Raw genomic sequence first — 26,272 nt, 5'->3', positions numbered from 1 at the left:
TAGTTTGTGCCTTTTGGCATGGACTCGGGGTGCCATTGTATCTCCCAGGCAGTCTTCATTTTGACACTTTTTTTTTTTTTTTTTTTTTTGCAGTTTTTCATGGTCACTTTTAGATTGGAACATTCTGAATAGATTTGCATTGCTGCTTCAGCTTCCACCACCTCTTCTGGGTGTTACAAGCATGCTAACAAGCCTGGGACTCTGCCTAAATCCCTGGGCCTCTGACGGTGAGCTCTTCCATCATGAAAATGGGACATCTGTTCCCAGCTTGTGTTTTTTCTCCTTTAAGCTGGTTATCAGTCCACAGGACTGAACCATGGCACCTTAGCATCTATAAAAGCCTTGGCTGAGGTACCTTTACCACAGCCTTTTGAGATCCAAGTACATGGTGTTGACCATATAGTCCTTCTCTATCTCCTTCAAAGATCTCTCCAAGGTCGGAGAGACTTGACTCCCCTTTACAGAAAATCTCACGGCACTTTCTCGATAAATTATGTTTATCCAGGTGCCTATTAAGTTTGCCCCCATTGCTTGGTGTGGCATTCAGACCCGCTGGCCGTATGCTGTCTGAATGGCCACAGAGGTTTTTGTATGGATTGGTGTCACATCTGTCACCTTCCACACCAATTTGAGGTTACACATGGGAATTTGTATCTGATCTGATTCTTCTGGTCTTGTCTGTGTCCTGTGCAGTCCTGGTCGCTGGTGACTCTTCAGGCACTGGCTTTGCTCCACCACCTCCTCCACCACCTCTCTTTGAGGCAATCCTCAGGTATTCCGCTGGAAAAGCCCTTGTGGTGTGGGAATCTCCTTAATCATAGATGTGCAAAATACCACTGCAGTGGTTTAATTTTATTTTTCTGTGGACCTATGTGCTCGTCCTGCCCTCCTTTAATACGTTGTCATCTATGAGCGATAACAACCTCCTGATCTGGCCTCCTCAAGTGTGGGAAAAGTTGCGTTCTTAGCTTTCAAGCTGTTAGCAAGTTGCTCTTAAAAAATACTTAATCTGATTCATGATGGTTTGGTACTTGATTTGCCAGGGCCTGGGCACATTTCTGTTTTCCGCCTTTGGACACTACTTTCTTTTTATTTCTAAGCAACTTCACAGTTTAACCATAGCAGACCTTTAAAACCTAGCAATACAGTTGTACAGTGTTTAAAAGAACATTTCTCCAGCTTAATATACAGCTGATGGCAATGCAGAAATTTTATAGATTTTAAACACTACTTACATGTTTAGGTTTTTGCAAAGTACTCTAGTACTACCCTAGAAGTATGGCTTATCATATTGGAAGATAGCAGAGGCAGTTATGGACTAACAAGCATGACCAAGACCCCAAAATGGATTTACCTCATTTGAGAGGCTTTTCCATTAATTTGTTTCACTCCAGGCAAATTATATGTGCCTCTCAAATCAGGCTTAGTGAAGATCTTAGTCACAAACAATTGGTCTCAAACCTCAGAGATCAAGGGTAGTTGATATCTCTTTTTTCCTCTAATCTAATTTGATTCCCAATAGTCTGTGGCTAATGCGGGCGCACAATGCACCAGACAGAGCATTTGCAGCAGAGACAGGGACGTACAAGGCGGTGTTAAGATCTTACTTACATTATTATCTGCAGCTATGGCAGTTGGCAGCAGTGCTGGGAGGATCTGGGGAGTGGAGGAGCACAGAGACCTCAGCCTGACGCAACCAGGGTTGAGAAAGGAGATCACGATCTTTTAAATATGGAAAGGGATTATCCAATTTCAGCGACAATTCTGTTAGCACCTAAAATCTGCATAAACTGCCTGTGACCACGTTGACATGGAAAATTAAGAGATTCATAAACACACAAAGGGGAATGGTTTCCCAAGCAGGGAGAAGGGGACAAAGAGGCTTAGGATTAGTACCGTAGCCAAGGGTCAAGGCAGGAGCGAGCCTGGCGTTGGAATGCAGCTTTGCATCACCAGTGCTCAAGCAGCCGGAATAACAGCATTCCCCAGAGAGGCTGGACAGGACGGTCCATCACTGCCTGCGAGCATCTCCTTGTCAGGTCCTGCTGACCACCTGCAGGGCCAGAAACCATTTTTCTCCTTAATATTTCCACCCCCACTCCCCCCATAACTCAGTCTCTTGGTTCTCTTCCCTGCTGGAGCAGAGAAACAGCTGGAATAATGTACAGGACAAGACCTGACACATCTGTCACGATAACCCAGGTCAGAAAGGAAGCTCCCCCAGCCAGAGAGGCAAAGGTGCTGTTGTTTTCCCTTTGTACTATAGGTTTTGTCCACTTTCTCCTAGGATTAGCTGGAATTTTCCCCAGAGATTGCCTGCTGTCAGTTATCTTCCTTAATACCTGCCTAGCATTGCAAAAATATTCTGCCTTTGCCTGTTTGTTTTACAAGTCTTGGGAATGTGCAGTGACCGTGCTTTTGGAGCAAACATCTGTGATTACCGTGATTGTGGAAAGCTGGGCTTGACTCAAGCGGTCCAGTGTCTCCTTGACCCCCTGGTCCAGGCACAAAGTTTTTTTCTGAACAGGGTAGTTTTTGATGTAGGAACCTCTGAGGGCAAAGGATGACTTTAGGGGACCAGGATGAATAGGTGGACAACACGGGATAAGTCACAGCCAGAGATGGTGTAGGGTGGAGCTGCAGCCAGTGTCCTTAGGGATGGGTTCTGCAGACCAAGATGCTGAAGGTGTTTAAGGTCTCAAGGAGAGGAAAGCTGCTGTAGAAGAAGCATGAAAAGTGCAGGACTCAGCTGGGCACACAAACTCTTGCCAGCTCCTCTCTGCATCCCCCATCTTCACTAGACACCAAAATAAGCACAAGAGACTAGAAAGAATCACCTTGATGCTGCTGGGGAAGCCTCGCCAAGGGAAAAAGATGTGGTTAGGGTGACTCAGAGGCTCACTTTGTCTGAAAGGGTCTGCACCGAGCACAGGATAAGAGCACAAATTGTGCCCATGGAGATTGCTGGAAGCCAGGGAACTCCTGAACCTTCCTCCTCACCCGTAGGTATGGTGCAGGCAGGGAACTGGCGTGCTGGGAAGGGTCCCACAGGGCATCGTGGAGCTGGTCTAAACCAGCTTTGTACAGGTCACATCCTGCAAAGGCCTCTGATGGAGAAGTCCTGAGAGGGGGCTGAGGCAGGTCCTTGGAGCTTGGTGGAAGGAGAGGGATGTGTTGAAATTCAGCACAGCACACCTGAGCGTTTCTTTTTAAATTCTCAATTTAGCAGCACCCACATCCTAGTAAATGATATCAAAACCGCAGAGAGCAGTTCTGCAAGGAGAATATAGATGGAATGTCAGGGTAAGGAGCCATGCATCACCCCTCCTGCCGAGCCGGCCCGTACATCCCGAACCACAGGTGAGTCAAAGCATGGAGAAAGATGCTCAGGTTCACTTGAATATCTGCAAATGTGACAGTATCCATGAGTACACGAGGGGAAGAAATATTCCAGCTTTCAAGGAGTGCACAGCAGTGCAGGACTCATTGCCTGGGGTCCAGGTCATGAAGACCCACCAGCTGTCTGTGGCTGGCCACGTGCTGATGGATAGTGTCCGTGGCTTCGTTCTTCTGTAAGTTTGTTGTGTTCACCTCTTCACAGGGAAGGTATTATTTTCTCCTCACACTGGTATAGGTTAATATAAATGCTTACCAAATGTCCGTTCTCAATAGCAGGCTGTGTCCAAGGCTGTGTCCTGCAAGAGCCTCAGCAGACAGAGGGTACAGGAGAAGGCTGGCCACCGGGTCAGTGCTGTGCAGACTGCAGATCTGCCTTGCTGCTGGCCTTGTCACAGCAGGGAATTCCTGAGAAGGCACAGTTTTGGCTGGGGGAGCTGATCGGACATGAATTGCATGGGGCTGCCCATCCAGGAGAAGCACTTTCTGCATGCAACAGGATTAGGAGGAGTGGGAGGAATACTCCAGACTTTAAAGGGGATCCAGAGCTCAGCTCACTCCAGGCACTGGCAGCAAAGTGGTTTAGTCCATGTGTCATGGAACATGCTAAAGGCTGATGGAGGCTCTCAGAAGCTCCACGCAGAGACACTTTCTGGCTCTTCCCAGCCTTGTTCACAGTCACAACCCAGAGGCAGTGATGAGCCTCAACAGAGGATGTATCAGCGGTGTTGCCTTCCAGGCGTTTCCTAGCACTTCTGTCCCAGCACAAGCTGCCGAGCCTGAGGGATGGCCATGCAGCCAGCACCCTGGGAGAAGTGGTACCTTGTGGAATCCAGCCTGAATTTTTTCTCCAATTTACCTGGAGAGGTAAAGCACCCATGAGGGATGCAGCAGCACAGTAAAGGCTGTCCCTTTGCCTTCTCTGCTCCAAGATGCACCGCTCAGCCCACTGCAAAATCCCTATGGAACGCCAGCAGCCATGGAGGGCCCAGGACCTGCGTGAGGACCAGCCAGTCTTGTTTGATTACCAGCAGATGGAGGATGCACGCAAGAGAGAGATAATTAATTAATTGCAACTTTCCCTGCCTCCAGACTTTGGTTTCTATTGATCTCAGTTTTATCTGGAGTAATAGAGACAATTAGGAGGGAACACAACAGCAGAAGTTAATTACCAATGGAATGGAAACTGTGTCTTTCAATTTATTAAACTTCTATCACAAAGCAGCACTGCTGCAGAAGCACTAGGAGAGCCAGTATGCCTCTCTCCATCCCCCGTGTCCTGCAGGGCACTCCCCACTCTTGACAATCAATAATAAATGATAAACTCATCCTCCTTCTGAGCAGGGCCAAGGCTCCCGTGCCAAGCCCCAGGGAGCCGAGCCCTCGGGGGAGAGCATCTGGGCTGCTTGGATGGGCAACGTTCACTCTGACGAGAGCCTGGAAGCTGCTGCTCAGCCCTGCCTGCACCCCACCGGGCTGGCAGCTCTTGCAGGCAGGAGCTGCTTTGCAGGTGCTGGGGACAACTCATTGCCATTCCTGCCCTGAGCCCTGGGTGGAAGGCAGCCCTGCCTGCCCACGGTATGGGCACAGCACAGCGTGTTAAAACGGGTGCTGTGGGCAGAGGAAGGCTGGTTGGGGAGGAACCAGCCCAGCTCAGAGAGTTTCACTGATCACGGCTGGCTTTAGCTCCCAGAATTGGGTTTCAAGCAGCCTCAGGGATGCATCAGCCCTGCTAGACTTGCCAAGATATGCATCACTTTAATCAGGGCAGGGCTGCAGGAGGCAGCCAGGAGGGCTGTTACTTCTGCCTCTTAGTACCACGGCTCCAGGGACCTCCTTCCCCTGGCAGGAGGCTTGGATGTCAGGCAAGGACCAGGGATCATCCTCCCTTCCTTCTCTCCACCTGCCCAGTTTCGCCCCACCCTCTCCTCCGCTCCCTCCTCTGCACATCCTGGCCTGAGCCCAGCTTGGGAAATGCCAGTCTGCAGCCTCTCGAGAGACCCTCTGCAGCCTCTCAAGAGACCCTCTGCATCCTCTCGAGAGACCATCTGCACCGTGACAGCTGAAGTCACCTAGCAGGTAGCACAGCCTTGGTGAGACTTCTCAGAGAGCACCATAATTCGAAGCTGGCTCCTGCTCCTGTGCCAGCAGCCAGCGTGCCAGCAGTGAGCAGGTCAGGGATGCTGTGGCAATCCTCTGTCCCCCACTGCCCCTGTGGCACACAGTGCTGAGCATCCCCCCAAGCCAGTCTGGGGACTGGAGAGCAGCATCTGGCTCAGAGGCTGAGCTCTCTCTGCTCTTTCCACAAAACACAGGAGAAAATGATTTGTTAAATATTGCATAATTCTCTGAGGGTGGCAGACCAAATGGTGTGACATAACGAGTCTAGCTTGGACCTGTTTTCAGCCATACCAGCCTACAAAACACTGCGCCTCTCTCCTCATCTTCTTGCCTGTCTCCTGCCTGCTGAAAATGCTCCCACCTGCCTGCTGTCCCTTCCCTGTCATTCCCTCAAGGTCTCTGAGTCAACTCCCACATCTTTGTCTCCAGGGCATTTCAGGCAGTGAGCGTCTAAGTGAGCCTCTGTTGATTGTGCAGGAGCCATAATTAGGTTTCTGGTTTGCTCCTGCCTCTCTTTCCGACTGTTCCCAAGACGGTGCTTGTGTCTGCGCTCCCCCACAGAGCTGGAGTTGTCCAGGAGTTGTCCATAAGACCCCACTGTCTTCCACTAACAGCTCACTCCAAGAGTCGTGGGGCTGTACGGCTGGTGTTACTGCCTCCCAGCATCAAAGTCAGATCACGTTGCTGAGGGTCTTGTCCAGGGGAGTTTTGAAAACCTCCAAGAGATCCCAGAAGCTCCCTGAGCACCTGGACTGGGGCTGCACCACTGTCACAGGGAGGAATTTTTTGACTATGCCCCATGAAGCTGGATGCTGTCCTTGTGTCCTCTTGCTCTTTCACTCTACACCTCTGGCTCTGCCTCCTTTAAAACCTCCACTTAAAGCAGTGAAAGATGCAATTAGATCTCACCCACATCTCCCTTCTAGAGGCTGATAGTTCCTTTGGTCTCCTTTTCTGTATCCTGTGCCCCAGCTCCTGGCCATCTTGGTGGCCTCCGTTGGACTTGGTATCTCTTCTGCAGTAGGGTGGCCAAAACTGGGCACGGGGCTGCCCTGTGGCTCCTTAAGAACTGGGTAGAGGGAATGATGACTTTCCTTGACGTGTCGGCTGTGCTTCTCCTAATGCAGCGCATCTGCGGACAGCCTTCATGACCACAGAGGGCAATGCTGGCTCAGTCTGACCTGAGCTGACCCACACAGCCTTGACCGAACAAGTTTTCTGTGTCACCAGAAAACTTTCTCTGGTCCTGTAAGAATACCTTGATTGCTCACGTCCCAGAACGGACCTGATGTAACCTCTCTTCATGATGAAAAATGACTGTTTATGTGCATGTAGTTAAGACAGTTTCATCAAGATCCTTTTTTGAAGCATCACGTCCAAAGATTTTGACACGGTATCGCTGACTGCTTCACTGGGGTCACAAGTTTAGGATTCATGGTCCCATTCTTAATACAAGGCGACATTGCACTGGACTGCGAAGAGAAAAGCACTCTGGAATACCTCACTTGCTGACGGCTGAGTGTGCATGCTATTAGAGATCGAGCAGCTGTGGGCCTGACCATACTTGAATAGCATACAGGTTTTAAATCCCTGGTATGGTAGGCACAAGCCAATTAGTCATGCTTAAATACTTGGGAGATTGCTGGAGCCCCAAGCCTCAGAGAACCGTAAGGCTCAATTCTGCCCTGCCAGTGAACTGATTTGCAGAAAAAGAGGGGAGGAGACATTTTCTCAAGGTGAAATAGATGTTCTTGGAGGATATGTGGGTTTAGTACAGTTAGGTACCTGGCAGATTAACCCCTGCAGCCTCGATTAGCCCTGTGCTGGGATTCCCGGGTGAAGCAAACATGAAAAACACAAAGAAAACAATTGCAGTCACAGTGACTTGCAGAATGCAACTTCTTGTGGCAGCTCTTAAGCAGTGCTGGTGACGCTGCAAAGCAGTTCGTAGCAAAGAGCAGCACAACTCCGGAGTCAAGGTTGGGGCAGGGCAGAGGGTAAGCCCTGAGCACCGTGGTTAAGTTAGTGCCAGGCTTCGCCCCAAATTCCCAACATCCCCAGTCCAGTCCAGTATGTGGCCCTGGCTCTGTCCCCTGGCTGGGCAGGTCCAGCCTAGATGCCATGTCCCATGCAGCCTTGCCTGCTATATTTGCAGCCGCTTTTCCCAGCCCTTCCTGAGGAACCTGCTCAGCAGCTGTGTCCCTCCGGACCCAACACTGGCTGGGGCATCTCTCATTTACATGTCACTCAGCACATCCTCCTGCTCGCCTGCAAGTCCTAAATTCGATCTGATTTCAGTCTGATTAGTTTCCCCTCCACTTGAGAGAATTAATTCATCTCCGGCTCCGCTCTGGGTTTTTTTCCCAATCGATAAAAGGAGGAAGGAAAGGGTGGTGTACCTGTCATTAATCATCATTAAATTAGTGACTCCGGAATTAGCTCACCATGAAAGCCAGCACTTGTGCAGCAGTGGAGCTCTGCTGTGTCGCCGTACAGTGAGACCTGGACCTCTGCAGAGTTCGTGCAGAAAGAAACAGAGGTCTGAGTGAGGAGTGACCTACACATGGATGCCACATGAGGGAAAAGATGCAGAACATCCTTGGTGTCAGAGGAAGGACTCTGCCACAGCAAAACACCTCTACACAAATAGGTACTGGCAGCTCCAGGTTGCGCCAACACTCAAGCCAAGCCAGAGCTTCATGATCACTGATCAGCATCACCCTCACCTCCTTGAGGTGACCATCCTGGTGCTGAACGCTGGCTCCATGCTCAAATCACCAGGCAGAGGGTTACCCTTCCACCCCACACAGCACATGGCCTCCACATGCACAGGGAAGATAAAGGGTCAGGAAGGAGCTTCCCTGCACCCCTGCATCCATCCGGCCATGGGGATCAAGTGATGCTGCCCCCCACCTCCATTCCCTGACCTCACTCCTGCCTCTGTGGCCTCCTCTCACCCATCCTGTCCACCCGGTGCTGGAGCAGGAGGCTGAGCTGTTATGGTGGCAGCATGTGGAGCAGGAGTGGTGGGATCAGGGGAAGGAGATCACATCCACCTCCTGTGTCAGCGGGTGACGAGCACACAGTGGTTTGTATGAGTAAATGTATCTAAAGATAGGTATATCCATCCTGCATTCCATGTTTTTCTCCCCTGGGCACCTTTTAGTTCCTGGTCCTCACACCTACTCCTGACCACTTTTTGCTACAGCTCTGATCTAGGAGCATCTGCTTTGCCTTCCATGGGAGTTCTGGTTGTGCTGTGGGACCAAGAGACAGTGATGACAGGACTGTGCCGGGGCAGTGGGTCTCAGATCACACCTCTATGGACCCGGTGTCTAAGTGACACTTCAGACCATGCAAAGCATCTGCCAGGGTCTGGTCTGGAAGGTTTGTCTTTGCCTCCCCTTGACAAAGTCAGTCATGCTTGACCTTCACCAGCACCCAGACACACCATAAAAACCCTCCCCTTGATGCTGCAAAAGCCAGTTGGACACATCATGTCTTTGCAAGGCTTTGGACATGTGGACAGGGATGTCATCACCCTCCGTGGCACCTCTTGCTCACACAAGCACTGCATTTGCCCTGTTAGCCACAGCCAGCAGTGCCTTTGCCTGCTGCAACCTGCCATCCTCTTCCAAGGGCACTGCTCTGCGGGATGCAGCCCCCATCCGATAAGCGTGACCTACCCTCCTCAGCCTTTGATGTGTGACCTTGCCCCTGGCCTTGTTAAAATGCGTGTTTCTGAAATGAGCCCACCGTAGCCAGAATGCAGCATTACACCCTCATTACTGATCACATGTCTTGCTTTCTCTGTCTCCCTGTAAATAATGTATTTTAATAACTAAGCACGCAGAGCAGGCTTCCTTTAACAGACATTGCCCAGAGTAGCCGTGCTGAGGAGGCGCATTCACTCCTGCTATGCCTCAAAGCACTTCATTAATACATCAGAAAAGGCCAGAAAAACAATGCAAATATTCGGATCAGCCAGTGCTTTCAGCAGGACTTGCCATCCCCGCCTGGCTGTACTGGGTCCAGAGCATCTCCTTGCCTGGCTGTACTGGATCCAGAGCAGCTCCTTGCCTGGCAGTACTGGGTCCAGAGCATCTCCTTGCGCCCAGCTCTGCTGCAGCCTTCCATCTGAGCCTTTCTTGGGGACTCTGTCCAGCTCTACCCCTCCTTTGAGACCCCTCTTAATGTGGCTCCTGCATGCTCCCAATCCACTTGGGGCTGGAGGTTTAACGCTTCAGGGACTGCAGGATGATCCCCACCTCCTCCTTCTCCTCCACTCTTCCTAAGCTGCATCAGTCTTCTGGTTGGGTCATCCTGCCCCTCCCCAGTGACAGCTCTGCTCTGATCACCAATCCTGGTTCCAGTTTGGAAAAATCTCCTACCAGCAGCTGTTCCCTTTTCATTTGCAATGCTGATGTGGCTGCTGACAGTGGGAGACCAGGTCAGGCCATTCCCAGTGCTGCTGAAGTGTTGCTGCAGGCAAAAAGAGCAAAGCATTCAATGGGAGATGTCCTCCACTGGCCTGGAGAGGGTGGGCATGGTCACCCTGCTGCTACTATCCATACTCCTGCCCCAGCAGTGGGCAAAAAACCCTCCCAGCACCAGGAAGCCTGGCTCCTGGGACTGCTGTTACATTTTTCTCTCCAAGATTTGTCAGCAGCCACCCAGACTTGCTCTCCTCAGCCTGTCCTGCTGGCAGAGCAGCCAGAGATCAGGCAGGAGAACGAGCTGCAGATCAGCTGCAGAAATACCTCTGTCAAACACACACACTGTCACGGGTGCATTTTCCCCTTGTGTAACACTTAGTATATATATTTTTAAAAAAAATACAATTTTTGGGGTTATAAGCCTCAGTGAAACTGATCCAGAGGAAAGCATGTGGTGGATGTATGCATGGGTGTGTGTGACTGTCCCTGCTGTGCCTGTATTTATGTAGCAGATTTGTTACATATACGTACATACATGTGTGTATATGCTGCTTTCCCTGCTTTTCAAATTGTCAGTGTCTTTTCATCCCTTAGCCAAGGCACAAGGGGGTTGGGGTCAGCACAGGACCAGGACCCATCCCTCTTTCCCTGCAAATACTGGGCTGAGCAGCTGCCCTGCAAACTGGGTAGCAGGAATCGTCCCACGGAAGGAGTGCAGATCAACACAGGAGAGGCAGGGCTGAAGCTCGCTGGTGTGTTATAACCCCTTCCCTGCCAAAAAGAAAGCTGTGCCTCTGGTGTCATCCCTGGGGTGAGAGCTGGGGGAGGCTCAAAGGCTGGAAGAGGCGATCTGAGACGTTCAGTGAAGATCCATGTCCACAGGCTATCCCTGTCTACAGGATCGCAATGAACTTCACCTCGGTGCCCACTAACTGGAAATTCTGTGGGATGTAAAGACTGCTGAGGAGAAGCCAAGCCACCATCACTGCCAGGGACCCAGTCAAACCAGTACAACACCACTCTTAATTTGCTGAGCAAGCAGCTGCACTTGCAAAGCCAACGCGCTTCTTTACACAGACCTTTTCCCCCGGAAAGCCCCTTGCTTCCACTGAGTGGTTAACACCAGCCGAATTGGCCACGATTCAAGGTGTTATTACAATGAATGTGAGTGTGAATTAATAATGGCACTTTGAAGCCACTCTCTGTGCTTGCCTGCATCCCTCCTGCTGCATGAGCGGCTCTGTGCTGCCGAGGAACTGCATACATGCTGCTTCATTTTGCGATAATCACAGCCTTCCGCTAAGAGAGATAAACAGCGTGCGGAACTTTTGCTGGCAAAACACAACTCCAAATGAACTGCTAAAAATGGTGTACGAAAGGCTATTTCCAGCCTCTCCACCCAGCTGGAGCTGGCTCTCCTCCCTGTCTGTTGTCATCTCAGAGGGCACACCTGGATCTGTCGCAGGAGGGGTAAAGCACGGAGAAAGGAGACAGGGAGGAGTGCGGGCAGCAGCTCGCTGAGGTTTGGGAGAGCCAGAAGAGGGGTTGCAGCCAGGCGCAGGTCATGCACCAGGCGGGGACAGAGGACACGGCCATATCAACCACGTCTCCAAAGGGCATCCCCAGAACAGCCCATCCAGGGTGGGAGCGGTGTGCAGGCACTGTCCCCATCCTCCAGTGACCTCCTGGTCCACTTCCCTGGCCACTCAGCACAGCTGCAGGGTGGCCCATTGATGCTGTCAGGTCCTAGGGTCCACAAGGAAAGCAAGTCCCAGCAGTGCCTTTCCCCGGCTGCTGCTGCTGCTGCTCACTCATGCAGGGGTCTCATCAAAATGCAGAGCATCCTTTTCTTCTGGCCGGCTTACAGTAAGCAGTTGTCAGACACTTCTATAATCCCAGGTATAATGAACCTTCCCCAGCTCCCTGATTCCTGTATGTGTCACGCGAGCCAGCTGTGCATGAGGAAAGCACTTTGCATGCAGATTATTTATCTGTCCTCAGTCTGATCCAAATAACACCCCCTAAGGACAATCAGACAGCAACAGCCCCTCCTTCCCGAGTCTGGTTTGAGGACACTCGAGTGAGTTTGCACTCAGAGGGGTCGTCCCATGAAGGACCATTTAGGACTAGCTGCAGATCGCAGCAATCCTGCAGGGCTCTGGGGCTGTCTGGACAGCAGGGCTGAGCCATCGGAGGGTAAGGTGAAGTGCACTAGTGCAAATTTACCACTAGCACTCGTGAAGAGGTAGATGTCTGGTTAAGATGGATGCCCCAGAGTGCTTCTCTCCAGCTTGCCAGCTTTCCCTTGGGGTGGATGTCCTGCTGGTGGTTCCCATCTGTTCCTCCCCTGCAAAGACCCTGCACAGTCAGATGAGAAAGCAGCGGGATCGGCTGTGCTGAGAGCACTGCTGAGGCAGAAAGGCACAGAAGAAATGCTGCCTTGGAGATGCCAGAAACACAGGAGCCCCTGGCAGTACAGCCCTGGGGGCTCGGGGGTAACCATTGGCAAGCAGGTTTGATTAGAATTTAAGCAGCATCCAAAGAAAAGTGTGATGTTTAATAAAGGAGGAGGAGGTACAGCGTAGAGCAAGGACCAGACTGACATCTCTGCAGCCCTGAGACCCGAGGGAAGGCTCCCCATCCCAGGCACAACCTCAGGCACACCGGCCGTAGGGAAGGCCAGCTGCTGCTCAGCACATGCCTGGACCTCAGAGGCACAGGGGAGATGCTGCCACCCCAGGTGACACCTATAACCTGTGCCCCTAGGTTTCCCAGGAATTTAGAATGCTCCTCAGTGTCACCCTGGGGGTGCTGGTGGACCCCCTGCTCTGCCCCAAACCTATTCCAGACCTCCAGTCAGGCCTGGCTTAAAAACCATTATTGATTTTGAGTTCTCATCCTCAGCTTTTGATGTCTAAACGGACAGCAGCCTTTTGATAATGTTTTGGGGCTCTTCCTTCACCAGATGGGCATAAATGTACTTCTTTTAGGTGGAAACAGAGTTTTGCACTCAATCTCATGACTCGAGGAAGTGGGGCTTTAAAACATCCATCTTTATCAGATGACATGAAATGAAGGGAGTCCCCCTTCCTGATTCTCCTCTGAGAGAAGGGCATGCCTAGGGAGAGAACAAGGATTTCGCTGTAGTGGAGCCAGGTCTCAGTGAAAAGTCAAGCAGATATCACCGCAGAGCTGCAGACAACAGTCTCTCACCTCCAGATCCAAACCACAAAGTAACTGGGATGCTGAAAGAGAAGGATGTGCGTGTCACTCACTGAACTAGTGAGATCCCAGAGGAGCAGGAGGATGCTCATCTCCTGGAAGAACAACATTATGGGCACAGCTTCTTGGTGTTCTCTCCAGAAAGGGGCTTTTTCTCTCCCTGTCTGTATAACCAGTGGATGTAGCACTCAGGGTCTGCAGCTGGATCCCTGTAACCACAGCAGACACAAGTGTGGGTGGTTCCTATGCTGATTCCCGATCTCTTCATCATGAAATTGCTTTTATTATTTATTATTAGTGGGAAATCTATTATGCTGGATCCAAGAGCTGAGAGAGGTGAGGCTGCTGCAGCTCCCTGTCCCTGTGTCCAACCAGTAGTGAGGCTGAAGATCACAGAATCGCAGCACAGTGGGGCTGGAAGGCACCTCTGGGATCATGGGATCACCGTGTCCAGCCCCTGCTGGAGCAGGTTCCCCCCGAGCAGGCTGCACAGGATCCATCCAGGCGCGTTTGGATGTCTCCAGAGAAGGAGACCCCACAGCCTCCCTGGGCAGCCTGCCCCCCTGCTCCATCACCCTCAAGGTAAAGAAGTTCTTCCTCATATTCAGAAGGAACTTCTTGTGTTGCAGTTTGTGCCTGTTGCCCCTTGTCCTGGTGCTGGGCACCACTGAGAAGCGCCTGGACTCTGGAAAAAAGGGGTTGGAAGGTCCTCTTGACCCTGGCCCTTAGAATATTTGTAGGCGTTGGTAAGATCCCTTCTCAGTCTCCTTCAGACTGAACAGCCCCAGGTCTCTCAGCCTTTCCTCACAAGGGAGATGCTCCAGCCCCCTCATCACCTTTGCAGCCTCCGCTGGACCCTCTCCAGTTGTTCCCTGTCCCTCTGGAACTGGGAGCCCAGCACTGGGCACAGCTCTCCAGGCATGGCCTCAGGGCAGGCCTCAGGGCAGATCCTCTGCTCTGCCAGTCAGCCAGTTCTCAGCCCAGCTCACTGCCCGCTCCTCTAACCCACGCTCCCTGAGCTTACCCGTGAGCATGTTGTGGCACACAGCATCCAAAGCCTTGCTGAGGTCAAGGTAGACAACATCCACCACTCTCCCCTGGTGTACCCAGCCAGCCCTTCCATCAGCATGATTTCCCCTTAGTGACTCCACGTTGACTGCTCCTCATAAAGGCGTGTGTTCCCAGCAGGCACACACAGACAAAGCACACATGTACTTCATATATACGTATATACCTATATACCTGGCTGGCCACACAGGTCACAGACAGAAAGTCAGAGCACCCAAAAGAACATTGAGGACACCAACAGCCACATTCTGCTCCCCTCTCTGGCTGGGCAGGATGGAGGTCCTGAGAATATATATATATAATTATTATTATTTTTCTCCACATACATATACACACATATATGCAATGTGGATGCCTCCAGTTCCCAGTGTCCACATTTCCCAGTTCCCACAGTGTCCATATGGACACCCAGCTTGTCCATAATAAATCCAAAAATGCTCTTACCCTGCGTCCCATGATGGATCTGACACCCCTAGGCAGCAACCCCCTTGGTCCAAAAGGTGACCTGAGGAGCTACTCCCAGTGACTCATGGTGATGGGTTTCACACCTCGACACTGGGGCTGATGGGTCCGCTGGGACCCCTGGAAGGGGCCCTGGACAAGGTGGCTGTTCCTCTGGAGTCTGCAATCTGGGTTCCCAGCTGGCACTGTGTCCCTGTGCTCCTCTGGGCTTGTGGAGATTGGCCTTTGATGGGCTGATGGCTCTCCTGTGATGAGCCTGGGAGTAGCCCTAGCGTATTGTTTGGGGTCCCTCTCCTGCCATTGTCCTTTTGTGCTCCTTTGTGGGCATGCAAACGAGCATTTATCAAATGCTCTTAACTTTAATTGTGACAGATACCTCTATCTTAACCCCTCAGGGAGCCAGGAGTGTGGGAGCGACCACCTTGGGCACAGCCCCTCCAGTGCGCAGAGTGCAGGCAGCGTGCAGGTCCAGGGTGCGGGCAGGTGCCATCTCCAAGTTCAGGCTCAGCAGCAGGTTTTTGGCAGAGCAGGAGAGTCCTTTTTCCCCCTTAAATCCTGTCTCCATGAGCAATTGCACAGCTATGTGTGTGCATCTAATGGAAGGTCTTTCCTCAGCGTCTCGGCACTGGGAAGTGCTCTTGGTGCCACATCCCGTAGGATGGCATGCAACATGCTTTGTGCCCCATGGGCTCTCCAAGCCCTGCAGGGATGTGGAAGGTGCTTTTGCAGTGGCCTGAAGTGCAATTTCTTGCCTGGTTTGCCCAGCTCTTCCTTTCCAGGGTCTGCAAACCCTGTTTTCCACCAGCCCTAGCTATTGGCACGCTGCGGCTGCACGCACAGAGACACGCAAGAGTTTAAATTCAGGGAAGATGTTGTGTGTAGCACAAGATATGAGCTGTCACTCATTCACTTTCTGATCAAGCACCTAGCTAAAACCTTCCAGAGAGGTGACCAGCCTAGATCTGAAGGCAGCAGGCAAAGGGAAAGCAAGGAGGGTCAGTGCCCATATCCCCACTGTACAGTCAAGGATGCCAAGGGACCAAAGCATGGTGATACAGCCAGCTAGCTGCCATCAATCACAGGGCTTTAGCAGAGGCTTCTGAGTATTTAAATCATTAATTAAGATTAATGAAATGCACTTTTGCGGTTTATCTAAGTGCTTGTTCCGAAACCAAAACCCGGTCATTAATTAGTGAATGAGACAATTTAAAGGGCTCAGTAAAATCCCCTCTTAAGCCCCAGTGAGGCACATCAGCATGGCTTTAAGTGGAAGGATATGGCTCTACCTAGGGGATGCTACACCAAAGCAGGATAGGTGACACTTGAGCAGAGACACAGACACATGCTCCCCACCAACATGGGCTTTTAGGGGATTAGGGAGGTCCATCCAGTTCAGGACAGACTGGGAGAGACAACCTGCTAATCTTCTTGTACCCTTGTGGCAAATGAGAGGCTCCATTTGGTTTCCCCAAATAAATTAATTTGAAAAGCTCAGGGATTAGATTAGAGCTCCCTAGAAATCCCACTGCCTGATCTGCCCATCCTGAGGCTCCTGAAACCTCCTTATAAAGACTAATGTAAACAAATCCATCCCATTACAGGATGGATCTGAACCCGCCATAAAATGCCCAGACTGTGTGACATGAAATGCCACATGAAGCCCAGCTGAGGGTCTCCTACACGTGTCAGCTTGTGCTTGGCCTCATGCTATGACATGTGTGTACCAGACCCAGATCCAGAGGACCAGGACCCAGTGCCCAGATGCAGCCTGTTCCCCCACACTGTGTTCCCCAAGTGCCACGTGTGGTTCCCCCAGGGACCTCCTGGGTGAACACCTCTGGTGATGGGCACGGAACCGCAGTCGCCTTCTGCCCCCCATTGCAACCTTCCCCCTGGCTTTGGAGTTTGGAGATGAATTTCAAGGCACATCTTATGGCCACTCACTAGGGTGTTTGAAAAAATAGTGTTAGAAAATGACCTTTTCCGCAGTGCAATAAAACAGATAGACTGGCAGTAAATTGCACCAATTACAGGGAACTCAGTAATTAATTAGAAGCCAGGAGTCTTCTCATCCCTCAGTGCAGCTCTGAAATTAAGAGTCTGAGTAAAGAATAACTTCCAGGCCAGGGAGTCAGTGCTGGGGCTGCCACGCGACTGCCCCCCACGCAGAGGCTCGATGAGGACTGCAATTGTCTCCTAGATGTTGATCGATTTGCTTTTGAGTTGGCAGCAAGGACACGGGTTTGACCTCTGCCTGCAGAGAGGAGGGAGAGGACTTCCAGCAGCGCCTGCGGGACGGCATCTCTAGTAGTTAATGCCACTGCAAGTGGAAAAGTGTCTGCCCAAGCTGGGAAGGGGCTACCTCCTCCTTGCAAAGTGATGGAGGTGGTTGAGAAGAGTAGGGTGAACCCACAGGGAGCACGGCAGAAGCAGAGAGGTTGGGATCTGCTGACAGAAAGTAATGAGCTGCCGAGCTAATGAAAATGCTGGAGAGGATGCTGTAGGTGTGTGGACCACATGAGTGCCGAGGGTACCAGTGCTGCTGCCCTCTGCCCACCTGGGGAACCAGACCCCAGGGAGCTACCGGCATCAACGCCTTACTCCTGCTGCTGAAGGGCTCAAGCATGGGCCGGAGGGACAAGGAGGCATGGTGACCTCCAGCCTACCGCCACCTGAATACATCTCCAACCTTGAAAACGTCAGGTCTGGCTCTGCACAGCATTGCTGCAGCTGGGCTGGGATATTCCTCAGCAAATCCACTAAGCTGGAGGTTGGCTGATGGTGCCTGCGAGCCACCCGTCGGGGTCCTGCTGCCCAGAAGCAAAAGCAATCAAAGCCTTTGAAGCAGCAATCAGATGCTCTCCAAATTGTGGGGACGTGAGAAGTGAGTTTGCAACTTTGGATCGATCCAGCAGCCAAGGTCAGTCAAAGGGAAGCTGAGCTCCTGGAGAAGCCACTGTGGAAAGTGAGTTGTAATAGAAATAAGTTGTAATAGTCTCCAGCCAGCATGGACCTCCAGCTGCCGCTGACCCAGTTAACACTAACACTCACCTGCAGGAAACTTCTACTTCATTTTTCAAGGTGTTACATCAGGGAAACAGATGATGGCATTGAGGTTAGCCTGCGAAGAGCATGCGATGCTCTAGCAGCCATCAGGATCTGACTGTGCATGACATGCAGGAAGGATCCATGCTGGTCATCTCAGCCCAGTGGAAAGCATGACATTGCTATAAAGGAGTGCATGGTGGTCTCCGCTTGCCTGGGAATAGCACATCCCCATCTGGTGGAGGGATTCATGATGGTCTTGCCATGCCCTGATGGCCCCAAAGAAAGCAAACCTCGCATACCCAGAACTAGGGCATCAAAACACAAAGCCCAGAGAAGAGGATCTTGTGCCTCCCTCGCAGTATGGCCATCACTTTGGATTAGGAAGAGAAACTCCTATTGTCCAGGGTGTCTTTCCAAGCCTTGTTTCCTGAGCCATAGCATAAAGCCAAGAGGGGGAGGAAGGAAGGACCATGACTTGTATTTTTTTTCAGTTGCCTTGTGGTTTTTAAGCCATTAAAAAAAAAATTGCGAAGTTTTAAATGCTGGGATTCACACAGCACTGTGCCTGCTGAACATAATTTTTCTCCTGGCTGGATTTCTGTCCCGGGATGCCCTGCCATGGAGTGGTACAGGCACCTCTCCCCTGGCCTTGCAGGGGTCCTGGCTGGCTCCTTGCTCCTCAGCCCAGCCGCCGTGCCCATTGCCTGCAGGAAGGCTTACAGCATTGCGATCGCTTCTACTCATCTTGAGTGATCTCCCTTACTGGCCTTAAGATGGACAGGCTTGCATCCTGGATGCATCCACAGGCTTTTGATGGAGCCCTGAGTGGTAGGAAGAAGCCAAACGTGAGCCACGGTGGCAAACAAATCAGTATCCCATACAATGGGCCAGATGCCCCTTGCAGCCCATAGTCTGCATACTTTTCACCATGCTAAAATCAGCCCCCTTCAGAGACTGGTTTGAGGAGTAGCCCTACTCCTAGTAGTGGCTAGATCCTACCATTCCCCAAAAGCCTTTTGGTTCCTCTGCTTGCCCTTCTGTGCTGGGGGAACCAGCCACAGAGCAATGCCATAAAGCAGGGACCCTGTTGCATGCCCCGGGGCTGCTGGTGTGTTGTCAGCACAGCTATGGGCACCCTGCTCTGATCCCATCTTATTTATGGCACATCCTTCCTGCCTTCTCCCTGCTATTATCGCCTGAAATGTTGTGATTTAGATTCCGGCTGTATTTGATTGTAAACTCTCCCAATCTACAAATTTCAGTGACAGGCACTAGAGCAGCTCATTTACATGCCAAAGTGATCAATCTGGAAATGCTCGATACACAAATGAATAAATAAATAATGGATACATTAAAGAATGGGAAACAATCAGCCAAATTAACCAATAGATGTTGAATAACAAAAAGCCCTGACATCCCTAACAGAGAACAAGAGGAGGAGGGATGGGACATGCTTTCCTAGCATTGCCCAGGGCTGCTCAGCACTTCTCTATCTCTTCTCATCCCATGAGCCAACAGGGATGTGTATCAGCACCAGGAGACAGGAGAAAGGGCTGGAGCATAAAATCCTGGCTTTTAAACCCCATACCTGTCTTTGTTCCTCCCACCTGCTCTGTGCAAGCATCTGTCATAGGAATACCACATCCCCTAGGAAAACAATTAAAACGTTTTAGACATTGCGTGGCAAGTGGCCTTGCAGCCTGATTTTCAGCTGACGTGTCAGGAAATCCTTTCAGGGCACTCGAACCATCCCAGCTTCTTGTTCGGTTGATGGAAACATGGGAGCCTGCAGAATGCATGCCAACTCCATTGCATTGCGCAGGGAGTTTACCCGGTGGTCAGCGGCCCAGGGTGAGCATTTGGGGACAGGCCAGCTCAACCGCTGCAAAACCAGTTTGCAGTGGTTATTCAGGCATCCTCAAGCCACCAGCGAGGGCAGAAGCACGGATGCTCTGAGCTGTCCTGACCTCCTGGGGGTGCGGGTGGCAGGCTGGGATGCTGGTGACTGGCAGCAGAGGCGTGTGCAGTACCTGCCAGCACTGCTGATCTCCCACCACCTGCCTTCGTCGCTGTCTCCTCAGCAGTGACAGGGAGGCGCTGGCTACCTCATTTATCCTCCTCTGGCAGCTCCTGCCTGTCACCACTCTGCACCCCAGGGGATCCCCAGCAGGGAAGGCAGTGGAGGAGCATCCCTCCCCGCTGTCTGCTGTCAGGCAGCTCGTGTGTGCCTGAAGGCATTGGGGATGCAGGGAGGGGGCTTTGCAGGGGTCACTTCTCTTCCATGAAGGGGTGCAAGGCTCGGATGGCACTGACTGATCCTGCCTGGAACCACCAGGTGGTGGGGCAGCAAGGAGGTGAAGGAGCTGGCACCCAATGGCCCATCCTGAAAGGAGGGTTGCTTGGGGTAAAATCCATCTGGAGCAAGGCTGTCTGGGTCTGCAGCAGAGCCAGGAGGCCGTGACAGGTACCCTAAATGATGTGGATGCTGACCACAGTGGTCAGGCTCCCCCAGACCCAGGGCTGTCCTCCTCGGGGTGGGTTTTGGTGCTGTGTGGTGCTCTGCAGGGCTCTGCGGTGCCCTGGCTATTCCAGCATACACCCACCTTCCCCTCTGCCTTGGCCTTGGCCCCATTTCACGCCATCTGAGGGTGCCCTCCATCGTCCTTGCCCTTTCTCCATGCTGGTGGTGGTGCTGGTGGGATGCTGCTGGACCTGCAGCAGCTGGGGTAACCTGCCAGGGCATCACAACCCCTTGCAACTCCAACCACGGCTTGGTCCTCACCGGTGCAACACCACTTCTCCCCAGCTCTCAGGGTACCAAACTGCTCCCAGCTTGGGGGGAGGATGTTCGTGGCCTCACTGGGGCCGTTTGCAGGAGGGAAGGGGGTTTTGCTGTGGCTCCCGGCTCCGAGGCAGGGATGCCCGTGGGCTCGCTCCGCGGCTGGGCATCCCGCGGCGTGGCCGTTGGGGACACGGGGAGGCGCGGCCAGCCACCTGCTTTCGGGGGAGGCCGCGGAGCCCCGACGGCAGGTGCCACCAGGCATGGCTGAGGCAGCGCTGCCACCTCGTGGCGTGTCACCCCGCTGCCTGCGCCCGCTCCCAGAGCGGCCCTGACGGGAGGGGGAAGGAGGAGCGTGCCCGGCTGGAGGGATGCTTGTGATGGTGTTGCGGATCAGCTTAAAATTTCACCGAATCTCCCTGTATTTTGTGTTGATGGAACAGCTCTTCTAAGCTTATAATGTTCTTATAAGAACATTTTGATTCTAAGGAGTTAACCTTCATGACAGAATTACGTTCACGCTTATTAACCAATGACGTATGAATCGCAGTGCTGCTTGTTATCCCAGACTGTTCCTTGAAGTCCCTATGCTATAGACCATAATACCCTCTGTCCTCACTCTCCAGACCGCAACCAGAGCACCCAGGTTCTATAGTGTATAGGACGGGTTATTGGACAGCTTGGCAAGGCCAACATCCAGCCTCCCAACTTGGCAACAAAACTAACTTTTAAGGTGTCCTGAAGTGAACTCCCTTCATTATAACACTAAAAATCACGCCCACAGGTCAAGGAGACCCTCGCCCAGGTGAAGCCCCTTCCCCTGTGCAAGCATAGTAACAGAAAAGGGTGACACAGCAAATACTACAATTATATGCAAATTACTAACCAGTCATTGTAATTGGGAGTGTACGACCTTATAATTTTGTGTATAAATGTAACGGTAAAATCTACACAGGTGTGCTTGATTTGTGGAGATGCCACCAAGCACCCAGCGCTGCAATGAAGGAGCACCTGCTCCTTAATGCTGCATTGGTGTTAAGAGGTTTGATTCCCGATTTCAGTGACGATGGCAGATGTGCTCTGCAGAAGCCTCTGGGGCGGCACCATGCCATGCTCACCCACGGCTCCCTGCAGCCAGCCGTCCCCTGGAGCCACAGACGTCCCAGCTGCAGATCAGGAGGAGGAGGAGATGCTCAGAGGATGGTGGAGGAAGGTTTGATTGGAACTCAGCGACATCAAAAGACAAGTGACTGGGGCTAAGAGCTGCTCAGGGGTCTCAAGGACCTGGAAGAGGTGCTGCCTGGACCACCACCATCTTCCAGAAGATGCTGGAAACCCCCAACCAGCCCCCTGTAAGTCAACATTTACATGGGGTTAAGGGGACAGTCAGAGACCAAGGAGCACTAGGACAGAGCCATCAATCAATCCTGCATGAAATGTTGGAGTGGTCTCATTTTGGCTGTATATTAAGAAAGGGCAATAGGGCAGAAATACAATTACTGTCCAGAAACAGCATTTTGTGGAAGGTAGGTCTTTTCAAACTCACCCGTCATCTTTTCTTGACACGATTACAGATCTGGTTGATAGAGGAACTCCGCTGATAAAATAAAATTGCATTTCTTCTGGGCATCTGATTTATTACGGGGTGACATTTTGATTAAAAATGTGTATTCTATTGCATTAAGAGGGCATATATTCAATGAATTGAAGACCAGCTCAGTGACAAATCTCCAAAGGTAATTATTAATGGAGATGCACTGATGAGTGAAGTTTTGTGTGGTAAGGGCCTCCGGGCTGATTTTTGGTTTCACATTAGTGATTCCCTTTTTCAGCTGTTTTGGAAGTGATGCAACACCTTGCTAGAGGTGGCAGGCAGGGGGGACAGAGGGTTTGCCAGCCCTCCTTGGCTTTGGGACCACCCTGGTCCTGGGCCTTCACACCACCCTCTGTCCTCGGAACATCCTCCCCCGAGCTCCCGCTGTGGCTACATTTGCTTTGGGAAGCCCAGCGTCTCTTTCTCATGAGGGTCAGCGCAGCTGCCACATGGGTCCTGAAAGGAGATTCCAGGTGGATCTGGATCTGATGGGGCTGGTCCCCAGGATCCCCAGGATTGCCACCTGCTGGGGTCATTGTGGCATGGCTCATCCCTCTGCTCCCTGTCGTGGTAGGGCTTGGGTACTGGTGGCTTTTTTGGACTTTTTTGTGGCAGAGCTGAATCCTTGGGCACCTTCCCTGGGGTCTGTGGCGTGAGACACTGGCTTTTTCATTTTGTAGGTCAGGGGGAGGCCATGCACAGCTCCTGGGGTTGCCCAGATCTGGCTGGTGCAAAGCAGCACAGGACCAGGAGCAACCTAGGTGCCATAGACCCCCATCTTCTCCCGCTCTACTACAGAGACAAGGTCCCCAAACCACTGAAGTGAGGGCAGTAGGAAGGAGATGTCTCATCAAGGATGCTCGAGGCCCTGCTGAGCCACACAGGCACTGGTGATCCTTCCCGGAGCCCTGCTCCCGCAGGGTGGGCATCTGGAGGGGTCAGCCCCCAGCAGCAGGGATGACAAGGTCAGTGACAGCCGTGCTCTGCCCACCACCCAGACCAGGAGTCATCAAGCGTGATCCCTGACGAGCATCCCTTGGATGGCCATGCCACCTAGTGCTCACACCATGGGTCACCTGCGGTGACAGCTGTGGCATGCCTTGGGGCACCCTCCATTGTTGTGTTGCTTTGTGCCCAGTCACCACTGGTCCCTGCCGTGGGGACCGTGCTGCTGGGAACCCTGTGGTCCTGCACTTTCGCTGACCAAGCTGTTCCCTGACTGTGACCAGCACGACCAAATGTGGAAAGGGAAACGAGTTTCTTTTTTGTGCAGAGAAAGCAAAACCTGGCATTTCTCTTCCCCAACCAGGCAAACCACCGTGCATGCAACTACACCCCACCCCACCCCCACCCCTTTCCTCCCTGCTGCCAGGCAAGAGCTTCTAGAAAACGGACTGTTCAGACTGGTCTGTCTTCACCCCAGCAAGGAGGTAAGTCACCCCAAATAGCTGGGGACACATGCCTTCTCTGTCATCACTCTCAGTCCTTGTTCCCTGCCACCTTCCTTTCTTCACTTTCCTCCTCCACCAGGATTTAAAGTAGGAAAAGGGAGAGAAGATGGGGGGGTGGAGGGGGTGGGCTGCAGTAATCTGTCCTTGCTCCATGTCTCCATGTGGTTGTGGACATCACTGGGCTCTGCAAGCTTGTCCCAGGCTAAGTACTGCAGTTTTGGGGTAGGTCTGTGCGCTCAGAACATTCCTCCTCTCTCTCAGCTCTGTGTGTTGGAGACCTGGATCCCTTTTGCCTGTTTCTCCCTCTTCTGTCATGTCTTTCTGCATCCCTTCCTCACTTGTGCTTTCTATCCCATGGGACCACTGCCCCCATACATCAGTGCTTGCTCCCCAACACTGGAAGAAGCATCCTCTGCATGCATTTGATGTGCAACCACCCATCCCCAGGACATGCACCAAAGGGTTTACGCCACGCTCCATGTCCTGGGCTTTCCAATTCCACCCGACCATGGGCACATGAGTAACATCAATGATTTCAGATCACACAAGGAAACAGCCTCAAAATCCTTCCAGGAAGTTATTTTCACTACTGCATGTGGTGTCCAGCTATCTGTACTGGACAACACATGGGTGACATGGACGACATGTGCAGCTGACCTGCACACTTGCATGTCTGTGTTGAAGGTGCACCTGTGTGTTTGCTCTCTTCTTGCCTCCATCTGCAGTTCCCCCACCCCAGCGCCTGCAGGCAGGCAGGATGCAAGCTGGGCTTTGGCTGGCGACCAGCATCCTGGCATCAGTGCTGGGCACGGCCCTGCTGGAGGACGGCTTGTGTCAGGCACCAAACGGCAAGGATGGCTTCCCTGGAATCCCTGGCCTTGATGGGAGGCCAGGGCAGAAGGGTGACAGGGGAGAGCCAGGTAATGGGGAGCTGGGGATGCGGGTGGTGCAGGTGGCTTGGGAGCTTCAAGCCTCCTGGTGGGAGCATCACGGTCTGTGAGAGCAGCTCGGGAGATGCTGGATGTGCATGAACAGTTCCTCCTCACCACTTCTCCCTAGGGAAATCAACACAGAGGACAGGCATCCAGGGACCCAAGGGGGATGCAGGCGAGCCAGGGACTCCTGGCATGCCAGGGAGACAGGGCTACCCCGGCCTGCCTGGCCTCCCTGGGCTCCCAGGACAGCCGGGGCCGAAGGGGGACAAGGGGAAAGCTGGCAACATCTTGGACCAGCCACGTCCTGCCTTCTCAGCTTCGCTGAGGTCCCCACGGTTCAACAGCGGGACAGTTGTGTTTGACAACATCATCACCAACCAGGAGGACTCCTACAATCCCCAGACTGGGGAATTCACCTGCCGCGTCCCTGGGCTCTACTACTTCGCCTACCAGGTGATCTCCAGCGGGGACCTCTGCCTGAGCATCACCAAGAACAAGGAGCGCGTGGTCAGCTTCTGTGATTACAACAGCCGCACGATCCTGCAGGTGAACTCGGGCAGCACTGTGCTCAGCCTGGCCATGGGCGACCAGGTCTCCGTGGGCACCAACCCTGGCAGCAGCAACATGATCTACAGCGGCTCCGAGGCAGACAGCGTCTTCAATGGCTTCATGCTCTTCCCGCAGATGGGCTGATGGACTCCCAGTTTGGACCTGCTTAGCACCACCACATTGCAGTGGGTGTCTCTGCACGTGTTTTCCCCCTCTGAGTGTGTGGGATGGTTTAGTACCACAACAAACAGGGATGGCCGCAAACCAAGCCACCAGACAAGTCCTGTGCTTCCACCAATGTCACAAAGTGGCCAGGCCGTGGGTCATCACTGCATCAGTGAGACCCCTGCTAGCAGTTGCCTCCATGCTGAGTCTGCCCACTCCAGCCTGGAGGCAGAGGGCTTCTGGTCCCAGCAGCTCTTTCTCCTCCTGGACATTCAGACCCCACACTGGAGAGACCCAGTTGTCACGGGGTCAGAAAGAGCCCTTCATCAGCTGTGGCTCTTTGCTCCTGAGTGGGAAATCACTGCATGCCACTGCTTCTGCTACACTAACCATTGCAAATGTCCTTCTGGTGCTAAGCCACTACTGCCTCTCACATCCTTCCCATCAGTACAAATAAACCCTTCTTCCACAACAGCCACTTGGGTTGCCTTTCTTATTCTTGCGTTTTTCCCAAACCATTTATGTCCCGGGTCCCTTCCCGAGCTGCCCAGGGAGAGAAGCAATCCCAGCTTCTCTTTGGAGAACCCTAACCACAAAGGCAGAAAGACAGGAGGGAACAGAGCGTACAAGCAGAGCTGGCACTCACAGGGAGGAATGGGAAATCTCTGGGACTAGCTTATGTGTGTCCTTTCTCTGATGAGTCGAAGCTGGCCGTCCTGTATAAGGTGAAATACAGACAGCAGACCCCACACCTCACCCACATGGCCCTCTGTTGGTACCCAAACACTCCCAGGAAGGGGGAAGGCAGCTGCCATCCTCCAGCCTCTCAGCAAGGAGGCACAGGGACTTCAGGGTGACTGATGGAGTTGTGGGGCAATGGTGGTTGTGAGGCAATGCTCTTCTCTCGGTGGCTTGGGGTGAGACTGGCAGGCAGTGCAGCAGGCTGGGTGGGTATCAGGCAGCCAGAAAGCATCGGGAAAGCCACACAAGTGCCATACTCTAGGACTGCTACTCAGAGGAGCGGCTACACACATGTCGAGCAGTCA

General features: G+C 52.5%; 1 protein-coding gene across 1 annotated transcript; it reads left to right on the top strand.

The window, feature by feature from the left end:
* The first annotated feature begins 4,328 nt into the window (after positions 1-4,328).
* Positions 4,329-25,700, top strand: C1QA (complement C1q A chain). Its single transcript, XM_005237977.4, has 4 exons — positions 4,329-4,443; positions 23,356-23,556; positions 24,303-24,497; positions 24,637-25,700. Exons 1-4 carry the CDS (start codon positions 4,329-4,331, stop codon positions 25,203-25,205), a joined length of 1,080 nt encoding a protein of 359 aa, XP_005238034.2. The 3' UTR covers positions 25,206-25,700.
* The last annotated feature ends 572 nt before the right edge of the window (positions 25,701-26,272 follow it).

Source organism: Falco peregrinus, chromosome 3, assembly GCF_023634155.1.
Source record: "Falco peregrinus isolate bFalPer1 chromosome 3, bFalPer1.pri, whole genome shotgun sequence".
In the NCBI taxonomy this organism is placed as follows: Eukaryota; Metazoa; Chordata; class Aves; order Falconiformes; family Falconidae; genus Falco; species Falco peregrinus.
The sequence above is the reverse complement of the archived record's forward strand: the minus strand, read 5'-3'. Positions and strand labels throughout refer to the sequence as shown.